At 47.4% G+C, this 12293-nt stretch overlaps 2 protein-coding genes and 1 pseudogene across 6 annotated transcripts in view; 2 read left to right on the top strand and 1 right to left on the bottom strand.

Annotated features, from left to right (window-relative positions):
• Window positions 1–6046, bottom strand: part of DUOXA1 (dual oxidase maturation factor 1) — a 10902-nt gene extending 4856 nt beyond the window's left edge. Inside the window, exons 1-3 of one of the 4 annotated variants that reach the window (XM_039888250.1) lie at window positions 5862–6046; window positions 5607–5743; window positions 5198–5315 (exon numbers count right to left, since the gene is read on the bottom strand). The gene's annotated coding sequence lies outside the window, so the exon portion shown is untranslated. Of the gene's footprint in view, window positions 1–5197; window positions 5316–5606 lie in introns of all 4 variants that reach the window. The other 3 variants (XM_039888252.1, XM_039888251.1, XM_039888253.1) reach the window with 3 other exon arrangements.
• On the top strand, window positions 1305–1427 carry LOC120623186 (uncharacterized; annotated as a pseudogene).
• A 29-nt stretch (window positions 6047–6075) lies between the features above and the next one.
• DUOX1 (dual oxidase 1) overlaps window positions 6076–12293 on the top strand; it is a 31935-nt gene continuing 25717 nt past the window's right edge. For both annotated transcript variants that reach the window (XM_039888244.1, XM_039888243.1), the window contains exons 1-6: window positions 6076–6199; window positions 7968–8076; window positions 10432–10515; window positions 10713–10877; window positions 11676–11863; window positions 12046–12247. In XM_039888244.1, coding sequence (XP_039744178.1) covers window positions 8019–8076; window positions 10432–10515; window positions 10713–10877; window positions 11676–11863; window positions 12046–12247 — 697 coding nt within the window. In that variant the 5' untranslated portion in view covers window positions 6076–6199; window positions 7968–8018. The remainder of the gene's footprint in view (window positions 6200–7967; window positions 8077–10431; window positions 10516–10712; window positions 10878–11675; window positions 11864–12045; window positions 12248–12293) is intronic.

Here is a 12293-nt window from a genome sequence, read left to right as displayed (position 1 = left end):
TTTCTTTTCTTTTTTTTGGGGGGGGGAGGGTGTTTTGTTTTCAAATTTTTACCTTTTTTGTTGTTGTTGTTGTTGTTGTTTTTCTTTCATTTCTAATATTTTTTTTTTCATGTTTAGTTCTCTGTACATGACAGTCATCATTATACCTCAATTCCATGATACGCCTCGACTTCAGAGATGTCAAAAAGTGAAAAGAAATGCATCCTATAATCAATGATCCCTGCTCCACTCATTTCCCTGCGTAGGACCTATACAGGGACTTGGGTTTGCCCAGGAGGCTCCATGACTTATAGTCTGACCAGATAGTGTCTTGTTAAGTGATACAGTGAAAGAATAAGCTTCGGAGTTAAGCAGCTCTGTGTCAGAATTCCACCTCTGCCTCTTGCAAGTTACCTGACCTCTACAGAGACTTGGTTTTACTAAAAAAATAGGGATGATAATAATGTTTACCTCAGAGGGTCATTGTGAGTATGAAATGAGATTGTGTATGTAAAGTGCTAAGAATATTACCTAGAACAGAGTAATATCAATAAATGGAAACAACCAGATTGGGAAGGAAGGGGCATTTCATTACTCCATTTATCTATTTCTCCAGTCTTTTCTGTGGGCTGGAATCAGTTCTGGATCTGGTTCCAGTTCTTCAGTGGCTAATTTATCGTTTTTAAAAAATATGTGAACATTTATTTTATTTATTTTTTATTTAAGTATAGGTAATATACAATATTATATTAGTTATATTAGTTTCAGGTGTACAACAATATAGTGATTCAACATTTTTATACCTTACAATGTGATCACTAATTCTAGTAATCATCTGTTCAATGACTAATTTTTTAACATTGGACAGGCAAATGACAACTTCCTCTGTCCTTGGTTTCCTTATCTGCAAATGAATATGATGATCCATGGGTCCCTTCCAATTCTAACTTCTGTGATTCTCTTATAATACACTATAGTCTTCCCCTCTCTTTCTAATCTGGCCATCTCCTTGTGCTCTCTCTGGGGGTAGCATGATATCAACAAAGAAACAGAAAGATGGATGGTTTTAACTTTTAATCCTGTCCCATAACCTCTGAGTCTCAGTTTTAACATGTAGTTTTGCTTTTTTCTTAACTTGTAAACTCTTCCATCCCAGAGAAATGGGTATCTCTTTTCTCCTGGGCTCTGCCCCCAGTCCTGCCTGCCTTCACCACCACCTTTTTCATCAGGTAACCCTTCTATTTGAAACTTCGCAGCTCCTCTTTCTCCTCTGGCTCCTTCTCTCAAGGAGATGCTTAAATTTCTCTCATATCAAGAACACAAAAGTCTACGGCTATGCTACCCTGAACAAACCCAATCCCATCTGATCTCGGAAGCTAAGCAGGGTTGGGCCTGGTTAGTTAATACTTGGATGGGAGACCACCTAGGAAGACCAGGTGCTGTAGGTGTAAAAAATAAAAAAATAAAAGATTGTAAGCTGACAACGTCCTTGCAATCTGTGAGGTCAACCAAGGGTTGCCTCGCCTATAAATGAATGAATGAATGAATGAATAAATAAATAAATAAATAAAGAAGAACACAAAGAAAAAGGACTCTCTCTTTTAACCTTCTGGGTCCCCTCCAGCTACCATCTTATTCCATTCTCTCCCTTTCACAGTCAGGCTTTTGGGAGAATAGTTCATGTTGATATTACCACTGCCTTATCTCCTCAACTCATTGCGATCTGACTTTTCCCCATGCTCAACTTCTCCATTAGGTCACCAAGCGCTAAATCCAAAGAGAAGTTTTCTCTTTTCATCCTTTGTGACCTATCTGTGGTATTTGACACTGTGGATCATTCTCTCTTTCTTCAAACTTTTCCTACTAGGACATCTATGACACCATGTTCTCCTGGGCCTCCTGCCTTTGGCCATCCTTTTGTGAATCTTTTGCCAGTTCTTCCTCCCTCTTAAATGTTTATGCTCTCCAGGATTCTATCTTGGCTCTCTTCTTTTAGCACTCTTTATGATTCCCTGGGCAAACTCATCCATTTTCATGGCTAATGCTTCTTGAATCTATGTCTCTAGGTAGGCCACCTACCTGGGCTCCAAACACAAAAGGGTCAATTCATCCATGGGTATTTTCACTTGGATGTTCTACAGATGCCTCAGATTTAACAGGTCCCAAACTGAATTCACTGTCTCTATTTTGCTTTCGATTCCATTTTCTTTGTCTCTTTAGTGGTCTCTCCACCTCATCAATCAAATAAGTCAGAGGCCTGGAACATCTTACCTCCTAAATATTTCTAGAAACCATCCATCCATGCATTTCCTTCCCTACTGTCTCTGCCCTAATTCAGCTTCATCTGTCTTGCCTGGTGCCAGAACAATTTTTCTAAAAGCAAATATAATTATTTCACGTTTTTGCTCTGGGTAAAATATAATCTTCTCACCATTACATAGAAAGTCCTTTGTGATCTGGTCCCACCTACCCTTCTACCTCCATCTTTCACCCAGTCTAATCTCTAGCCACACTGAACCTACTGGCCTCTCCCTGAATCGGACATGCTCTTTCAAGCCTTCGTTCCTTTGTATATGCTATTTCCTCTGCCTGAAATGCTCTTACCTTCTTGGCAAACTCATTTTCACCCTTCAAGTCTCAGCTTGTGTTAACTCCTCTGTGAAATTTCCTCTGACATCATTGGGCCAGTATGGACGTTCCTACCTCTAACGTTCTGATTGCATTTTGAACATTCCTCCACAATCCCAATAATTACATTATACTCTGATTGTTTGAACATCTCTCCCCCTTTACCTTCTAATCTCTTTAAGGTCAGGGGGACTTTGTCTTTCCATCTTTGCATCTTCTGCATGTAGCATATACTAATGGGTCTGTGGATCAAATGAATGAATACATGAATGTGTTCCTCTCCCTCCAAATGGTATCTTCTATTTTCACACACAAGAGGGAGCTATGCTCCTTCATTGTCCTATGCTATACTCACTCAGCGTTTACCGAGTATCACCAATACAGGGCTATGGACTGGGCAGGAAGGAATTTGACCATCCCTGTCAATTTTTAATACTTTCACAAAATTTTCAGAAAGCCTCTTCAATAGTCGGAGCCTCTAAAGCATAAATGTTCATGTTTAACTGAATCTGAAACACACATTTCAACTCTAGCTGAAGATGAGTAACTAAGAATTTGTGGATCAAATTACTGTAAAATATGTGATTGTAATATTTATTTTAAAGCAATGTTTATTGGTCTAAGAATATTTTTTACTTATAACACCTAGACTGAAGCCATTAGAATTTTGATGGAAGGCTGTGTGTGTGTGTGTGTGTGTGTGTGTATAGGCTATGAAATGTAGATTATCTTGGTTAGTAAGATAGGAAGATAGAGCAAGTTTGCTAATATAAGAATACACGTTATATGCTAGAATTTCAAAATCAACTATTTGCAATATAAGCAAATAATAATAGTGTAATGTATTTTGGTCGGGTCATATATTAACATTATTTCTGCATTTATTTGAAAGGGAGGTTATAAAATATTTTACAAGAATGGCTCATCACTATTAACATGGTGTGTCTAAGAAACACTAACAAAAGGTTTTCTATATCTTAAGTACAGAAGAACAATGTTAACTTATTTACAATTCTCCAAAATATTAAAGATGACTAAAGCAAAAAGACAGTTGGTGGATAAAATTTGCCTTGATTAATTTCTTCTCATTCAATTTTTCAGAGTTTCCAAGAGCTCTCATTGGTGATATACAACTACTAATGAATTAGGTCTTCCTTAATCTACATTGCCTACTTTAATTTTTCATGACCCTGATCTTAATTTGATTTTAATTATTAAGCTAACAAGTCACCTGCATGAAGAGGTAGGACTAAAATGAAAAGTTCCCACATCCAGGAATCCTGCTTTTCCTCCAAAGTTTATAGTTGCCCTCAGGAACGTCTTTCTCCCTGGCTTGCCAAGGAGGGTCTGATAGTAGAATTTCTTCTACTCTGATAAAAATGTCATGTCAGTCTTCACTTGACCCACTTCTCCCCTAGTTTACCACTATGACTGGTACATATACATAATGGATATTGATATAAATAAGCACAAGATACAATCAGACACATATCTACAAGTTCATATAAATGGAAATACAGGCACAGGAAAGAAGTAGTTCTCAGTAACATAGACATCTAGACATAAAAACCTTCCAGAGGCTCCTATGACAAAACTGGGGTGCTTTCTCACTGGGGCGAGACCAATCCTCACAGTTTAGGGTCCTCCTTTCTCACCTGGCCTGAAGAGGTGAGGGACAATTTTTACTTTTCTAAAGTCCCTTAGGATACTGAAGCATTTCTCACAGCTGTATTTCAGACACAGTAATCCAATTCTTACCTACCACAGGATGAAGTAGGGTTCTCATGTATGTATAAGGGATGGGCAAGAGATAGTTGCAATCTTTAAGAAAACTCATCCTAGTATAAAGCTCCAGTCTTCTGCATCCAAAGTTCTCATGTGCTTAGTGCTCCATGGTCTTTCGTAGCTTGACGGGTATTTCTTCCTGAAGTCTCTCCCTGCCCACCACCCCCATCTTCTGGAACCCAAAGAGTAAAGACTACTAATTATCTACAAAGGATGGCACACCTGGAGTTTCCAAGAGCTCTCATTGGTGATATACAACTACTAGAAAGTGATGGTTTATTTCTCTGGTTGGGATTGACTCCATTCAAAGTTTACAGCTCTGGCTGGCTAAGGGGACCCTGTCAAGAACTCCTATCCTAGCCTTTCTTCTTCAAGAATGTGGTGGGGCGAGGGGGCATGTGTATGTGTGTTGCTGCAGCAAAGGAGAAATTAAGAGAAACAGAACAAGATCTGAAAAGTAGGTTGAGGCAGGAATCCCCAGTAAGCGCTAAGGTGGGGAAGGATCCCAGGGGTGCTGAATCATGTCAGCCAAACCATCCAGACTCTAGTTAAGCCAGAATAAGGATTTGATGTCTGTAAACTTTGTGTCGGTTATGGCCTGTCTTATGAGGTTTTTCTTGTCCCCTCTTAGTTTCTTACCAAACTTTCTCTTTAAAGATCTGAATTCAATTTTGGGTGGACACAAAAGTGCGTCCTAGGGGCCAGAGTGAGGTCGACACTTCAAGGCCCTCTCCCAAACCCAACGGGACCGCACAGACCCCAGCAGCTGCATCCCAGCCACTCACACGAGACTAAGGTTCCCTACCTTCACCTCTTCCAAACAATGCGTGCGTGGCAGCTCGCGCCGCTGGCCTCCTCCTCGTGGAATCTCACACGCAGCACTCCTGGGAGTAGGATCAGGGAGGGGACCCGGTCCGGAAGTTCTGTCACCAAAGCGTAATGCCCTTTCTCTATGTGGGGCTCCTTTCCATCTTCCACTCTTCTAATTCACTTAAGGACCAGGCTATGACCGGACAAACCGGGTTCGGGATCGTCCCCTGCCTCCTACTCCAAGTCACTCGGCCTTTTCAGACCACACCCCAGGCTCTGCTGCACTGTCTTCTACCCAGGCCCGGCGCAGAGAAGGGACAGGTGCCTATCTCCTCCACAGCCATCCCTCCAATCCCTCCTTTTCCTCTCCCCATGCCCAAACCCTAGGCAGCTCCAGCACAAACCTAGCGATGCAGTCTGGGGTCCTGCGGGGCGCGGTGAGACTCCCCCGAGATCGCACGAGGAACACGAGGTGGGAAGTGGTTACGGCAGACTCCGACAGGGCCTGAGGACGGTGCCTTACTTGGATGCCTGGCCAGGTCTGCGGGCAGACTTCTTGGTCTTAGAGCCCAGATCCGACGGTTTGGAGAGGATTTGGGGAGTGCCTCCCTGTCCCCCGCACCCTCTCGGTCCTCCGCCCTCTCCCAGCCCCAGCAGACCTGTAGAAGCAGACTTGCTCTTTTTGCCCACCACGTGGCCGCACTAGCAGAGCCCTACAAGCACGTGCAGTCTCACTTTTCGGGCTCTGATCCCCTCGGAGCACCTCTGCGGGTCGCAGCCTCACCGGCTTCTATCCCGCCCCACTCCGCCCCGCCCCGCCTTAGGACTGGGGCGCGCCGTCCCCTTTTCACTCCCCAGCCCCGCCCGCCCCGGCGCAGAGCAAGAGAGGGAGCCGGATCAGAGCAGGCATCGCTGGCCCAGAGCAGGCCTCGCCGGCCCAGTTGCGAGCCCGGCAGGAGCCAAGCCGCAGTCCCGGCTCCGGACGCTCCAGACGCAGGTCAGATCCAGGACGGCTTCTCTGGGCCCCGTGGGTCTGGGTGCTCTGGGGAAGGGAGTCCCAGAGACATGGTTGCGGCAGAGTGTGCCCCAGCTCCGCCGCGGGGAATTCCAGTGTGACCTCCCTCCTCCATCCCTCGTGCCTCCGTTCTTAGCCAGAGGTTCCCATGGGCCCTGTTAGAGCCTATCTTCCATCTCACCAAGGTTTTGGAAAACTGGATTCTTTGGAACCTGGGTATGTTGGGTGACCTAGTTTGCTTGGGCCTATGGGAATCTTTCTGGATCTCCTCCTGGCACCAGGGCATCATGCTAGAAAGGGAATTTGCGGCTTTCAGAGACCAGGCTTTCCTGTTCAGTCCTTCCTTGGGACCAAGTTGGAATCCCTATAGCCTTGACTCATCTTTCCCCGCCCCAGGGTCACCACTCTAGGACTTCAGGCTGGAGAAGTAGTCATGTAGGCAGACCTGTGCTCTCTCTCTGGCTCTGCCACTGCCTGGGGCATCACTGCCCTGTCATGAGGTTGTGCTTGCTTTCAAGGTTGTTGGGAAGTTACTGAACCGATGTTGCTGTGTAAATCGTTGTGGCTACTCACAGGCAAGGAGTAGTTATTAAGCATGTCTACCTTCCCTTTCAGGTTGTCCTTAGCCTGAAAGCTCACTGCATGCTTTTATAGATTGAATGATATATTGACGTCTGGGGTCAAGGATCCAGAAATCGGAGTGGGGGAGGGGGAGGGAGGCAGGACATCCTAGATCAGGCAAGGACTGTTGTGGCCACTTTGGCATGTCCAGCCTTGCAGCTTCAACCATCCAGAGCCCTGCTTTTCACAAGCTATCAAAGGTTTCTAGGATAGAGTTGGTAGAATGCAAAGCTTTTGAATTATGACAGGGCCTAGGTTTTTTTCATTTAATTGGAGATAGCAAGTGGGGATGAGGTAACCCTCTGGGTTCCCCCCTCTGTGACTAGACAACCTGACCAGGAACCCTAAGGGTTTAGCTGGAAATGAGGCTTTCCCTGAGCTCCCATGTTCCTCCACCAGACAGTTTCTCAGCCCCCTGCCTTTAAGAGGTCTTCACTGGCCTGAGGCACTCCCTGTGTCATTCCGGCGTCCCAGTCTGAGTTCTCTGCTGCCTCTGTTTCCCTGTTGTCACTAGGTGACTTTTTGGCCTGGGGAGAGAGAGCAGGAAGCTGGCATTGAGCACACAAACCCCTGAGTCCACACAGAGGAGCCAAACTCCAGACCACTCTTTCTATATTACATTTACGTAACATCTGCTACTTTTTATCCTCACCTTTGATTCTAGAAACCACACTAGGAAATAGACAGTTCAGGAAGGTTTACCCCCACAGCTGGAAAAGAAAACCAAGGTTCAGACCAGAAAAGTGACTTGCCTAAAATGCAGCACCCTATCCTGGCCTCAGTCCAGTGTCCTGGCCCCCAAGCAAGGCTTGTTCCAAAAATAACACTGCAGGAAGCTTGGCCAGAGCAATGTTTTCCAGTTAATTTTAGGAGGTAAAATCCAGAAACACAGGGATTTCTCTTTGCTTCAGTCATCACTAATCTCCAGTACTTAGTTCCATGCCCACTACATAGTATGCACCCATCAAATATTTGTTAAATGAAAGATTTTTGGAAGGGAGCTAGGCTTCTGCTTTGTGCTACTCACTGTGGCCTTGGCCTAGCCCCACGCCTTGATTCATAGGGACCTGCAGAGGCCCTGACCTGACTTTCCTGAACTACTTGGGCTCATTCTGTCTTCTTTTTCTAGGGTCTCCATTTTAAGATATTCTAACATCTGAGCCTTGTTATCATTTTCATCATGGGCTTCCACCTGACTATGGCATGGACACTCCTGCTCGGGGCATTGATGCCCATGGGTGAGTACAGATAGCTAGGCGCAGAGGAACCCAGTATCTTCTAGGCTCCTCCAAGGAGAGAAGCTGTATCATATTCATCTCTGTATCCTTACTCCCTAGCTAACACAACAGCCTACACATAGTAGGTGCTCATTTCCAGCTTGTTGACTAGATGGATGGATAATGGAATGAAATATTTCTTCAAATACACAGAATTAGGGAGCCTGCAACTTATGTGTCAGCACTTTCTATTTAATTCCTTACAGTCTGGGACCCTTTCTCTCTCCCTCATCTTCTTTCCTCATAAAGGACGAGATAAATAGAAAAAGATTGATTAGACATACAAAAAAATAAAGGACCTTGGGGTCAGATTGGACTGAAAGTTAATTTCTCCAAAGGGAAGCCACTGATGTTTTTGAACAATATGGTTGGGAAAAACAACAACAACAACAACAACAACAATAAACTACTATCCACAAGAGTTTCATCTTGTTACCTTCAGCTTTGGATGGTATCTAAGGCCATTCTCTGTAGTCTGCATCTCTGAGGAGGGAAGTGGGCTTAGGGTGACACAACTTAGGCTAAAAAAAGCAAGCTCCTGATCATCAGAGGTTGGGGATGCAAGAACAGGGAGCAAAGAAAAGCTGTAGAATGATCTGTCTTGGTTGGAGGTATAAGATGATGAGATGGTCCCTGTAGCTTCTCCCTCGCCAGAGCTGCTCATATTCTCATTCCTTCCTCTCTATGCCTTGGCCTTGGTTTTTCCTTTTCTCACCATCTCTTGCCTCTTATTCCCAAGAGGCATTCCCTGCTACATCCTCCCCAAGAGGTCCCCCCACCTTGTTCTGCCACCAGTTCATCTTATTTTAGAAATCACATGTATGTGGCTGCCTGGCATTTTGGCCCCTTAGTTGAGTTCTGTAGATGTGAAGAATTTTTTTCCTTCCTCTTTTAGGTTCTTTGGTCTGTCTAATAATTAAATTGGCATAAGCCATATTAACAGGAGAAAAACAAATTTAATTTCATAAATAGGAGAGCCCTATAAAAATTGGAGACCCAAGGTCAAGTTGGGCAGTTGAGGCTTCTGTGCCATCCTGAACTGAAGAATGAAATAAGGGCTTGGGGCTTCAAAGGCAAGGAGAGAAATTCATAGGACAATACAAAGAGCAGATGTTTGGTTAGGTGTTTACCCTACCATACAGATAAAAGGTTATCTCTGGTATTAGCCCTCTTTCTGGGCCAGGCTCCCTATCTAAATTATTTTTGGTGTTAAGGGAGAGGTGAGTTTCTCTGGAGTCTGCTGGTTCTTGATTGCCTCAAAATATTCCACATGCCAAAGTGTCATATTTTAGAGTCACTTATTCTGCTCTCCTTAAGTTCTTTGCTCAAATATCAGGGCCTCACTCATTTTCCTTCTCTGACCTCCTGGTGTGTGTGCATTGGGTATGGGGCAGAAGGGTAGCTCTGAGATCCTGTCCTTGGTCTGAGAAGGGAGACAATCAGAGACCCTCGTGCCGATGAGAATCCTTTTCTTTGTTCTGTTTTCTGAGGTGAGCAGAGAGGGAGCCTCCTAGTTTGGGGAAAAGAATCTACTGACCAGAAGGACCCCCGCTATATCTGATTCTGGACCCTCCCTCTGTCCCCACTGCTTGAGCTCTTCCCTCCAGTAGCTGAGTGCTCTCTCCCTGGCCCTAGTTTTTTGAGAGTACAGTAGGGTCAAGAGGAGGAAATATGGGGGGGATATGATGCCCCCAAAGAGGAAGGGGTGAGGTTATCATTACTGTCAGTCCCTGATTCCACCCAAAAAAACTGGGGAAAAGACCATAGTAGCAAACGGCCCCAAAACCACAGCCCTTGGCCCATACCCTTGTTCTGGACTCTGCTCAGCAGGAGAGGGCCAAGCCCTTCTCCACATTCCATGGGTCATGGAATGACATGTCCCTCCCTGGGTAGAAGAGCGGCTGGCTCTTTCTCTGTGTGATGTCTTACAGCTTGGAATGGCTTCTGTCTGGCCATGTCCTCCAGAAAGCTGAGGTATGAGGGTAGTAGAAGTCTCCTGCATCCTCTTCCCCATTGCCACTGTTCTTCTGCTTCCTCTTTCTCTCTGAGGCCATTTGTCAGCACACTGCACCTGACTACATTCTTTTAGTGCTCCCTGATATGTCCTACCCCACACCCTTGCCCCAGCAGCTTAAAAATTGGGCTTGAATTTGGACATTACTTTGCTCTGGTTATTTCCCTCTGCACCCTACCTCCCACATCTGTGCACTTTCTGCTGCCCCAAGTGCTAGGCTCACAGGACCCATATCCTGCAGGTTTACCCATTCTCTCATGTACTGACTTGCCCAACTGCCCCTTCCTTCTCTCCTCACACAGGAGCTCAGAACCCCATTTCGTGGGAGGTGCAGCGATTTGATGGGTGGTACAACAACCTCATGGAGCACAGATGGGGCAGTAAAGGTAAGTGAGAACAAGGCAGAGACAGAACCCCAGGTTCAGGGTGATACCCACCACTAAGCGGTAAGGGCTGACAATCACCATCAAAGGCTCATCCATTCCTAAGGTTTTAGTATCTGTGGTATGGAGGGAAGCCTGGGAGAGAGGAGGTCTGGAAGTGCCCCTGAGGATTCATCCTTGTCTTTACTCTCCCACTTCAGGCTCTCGGCTACAGCGCCTGGTCCCAGCTACCTATGCGGATGGTGTGTACCAGCCCTTGGAAGAACCCCACCTGCCCAACCCCCGAGAACTTAGCAACACTGCCATGAAAGGCCCTGCAGGGCAGGCCTCCCTGCAAAACCGAACAGTGCTGGGAGTCTTCTTCGGTGAGGGCCTCAACCTGTAGGAGAGGGAGGCCAGTGGGGTCAGGCAGCCACCTCTATGTCAGAGGGGGGACTCAGGGAGTGAGGGAGAGAAGTGACCAAGGGTGAGAGAGATGGAGGGGCAAGTGATAGGGTGGGCTAGGGGTGGGAGCAGAGGGAGAAAGTCTGGTTGGGGGAGGCATAAATCTGCCCCACACTAAGCTGTTGATGGGCGTGGTGGTAGAAGCAGGAAGCAGGAGCATGAACATAATCTGATAGGGACTCTTGGTGGGATCCTGTTCTCACTTGTAGCCCCTGTTGTTCCGAGGACAGGCTCAGGACAAGATTTTGACTCTGGCAGGAGGGCTGGGAGGATGTCAAATGGGAGTGCTAGAGTGACCTTACCCCAGTGACTGGCTTGTTGGCTCCCAGCAGGAATGCCAGGCTCCTGCTAGCCACCCAGAGTACCACACATGCTTCCCAGCATTCACCGCCTTACTGAGGTTGGCAGGCCCGCTGGGCAGGCTGCTCCCAGCAGCATGTTGGAGCTGGTGCAGTCCGTCCCATTACAGATTGCCTAGGCACACTCACCGGGCACCTCCCAGTTACCAAGGAGAAGACCAAACTGGCAATGAAAACAGTTTAGACCAGAGTGTAACAAAGAATTGGGAAAGGGTGGGGGAAGTCAAGGCTTTGACTTGCCCAGAATGGCTGCTGAGTCTTTAGAAGCTTCTAGGGTAAGGAGGGGGACCACTAGATACCTGGTGCACAAAAGCGAGTGGCCTTAGCAGTCCCTAGCATGCCCTTGTCCACTGCCTGCAGGCTACCACGTGCTCTCAGACCTGGTGAGTGTAGAGAGATCCGGTTGCCCCGCCGAGTTCCTCAACATCCACATCCCGCCTGGAGACCCCGTGTTTGACCCGGACCAGCGCGGAGACGTGGTGCTGCCCTTCCAGAGGAGCCGCTGGGACCCCAAGACCGGACAGAGCCCCAGCAACCCCCGGGACCTAGTGAGACGAGGCAGTTGGCGGGGAGGGGGCTGCAACGAGGAGGGTGGGGCCCTGGGCCCAGAGCCTGGCAGGGTCGGGTGGCAGAGGCTCCCATCCCCCGCCCACGGACACCCGCCTGGCCCTGGCCTTCCCTTAAGCTCCTGGGCTACCCGACCCCGGCTCACCAGTCCGTGACCCCGCAGACCAACGAGGTGACGGGCTGGTTGGACGGCAGCGCCATCTATGGCTCCTCGCACTCCTGGAGCGACGCGCTGCGGAGCTTTTCCGGGGGGCAGCTGGCGTCCGGGCCCGACCCCGCCTTCCCCCGGGACGCGCAGAGCCCCCTGCTCATGTGGAACGCTCCCGACCCCGCCACGGGACAGCGCGGGCCCCAAGGGCTGTATGGTGAGGTGGCGGGGCCCGGCGGGGGCGCGGGCGGGACCGAGCGCAG

Source organism: Pteropus medius, unplaced genomic scaffold (genome assembly GCF_902729225.1).
Source record: "Pteropus medius unplaced genomic scaffold, Ma_sr-lr_union100, whole genome shotgun sequence".
In the NCBI taxonomy this organism is placed as follows: domain Eukaryota; kingdom Metazoa; phylum Chordata; class Mammalia; order Chiroptera; family Pteropodidae; genus Pteropus; species Pteropus medius.
The sequence above is the reverse complement of the archived record's forward strand: the minus strand, read 5'-3'. Positions and strand labels throughout refer to the sequence as shown.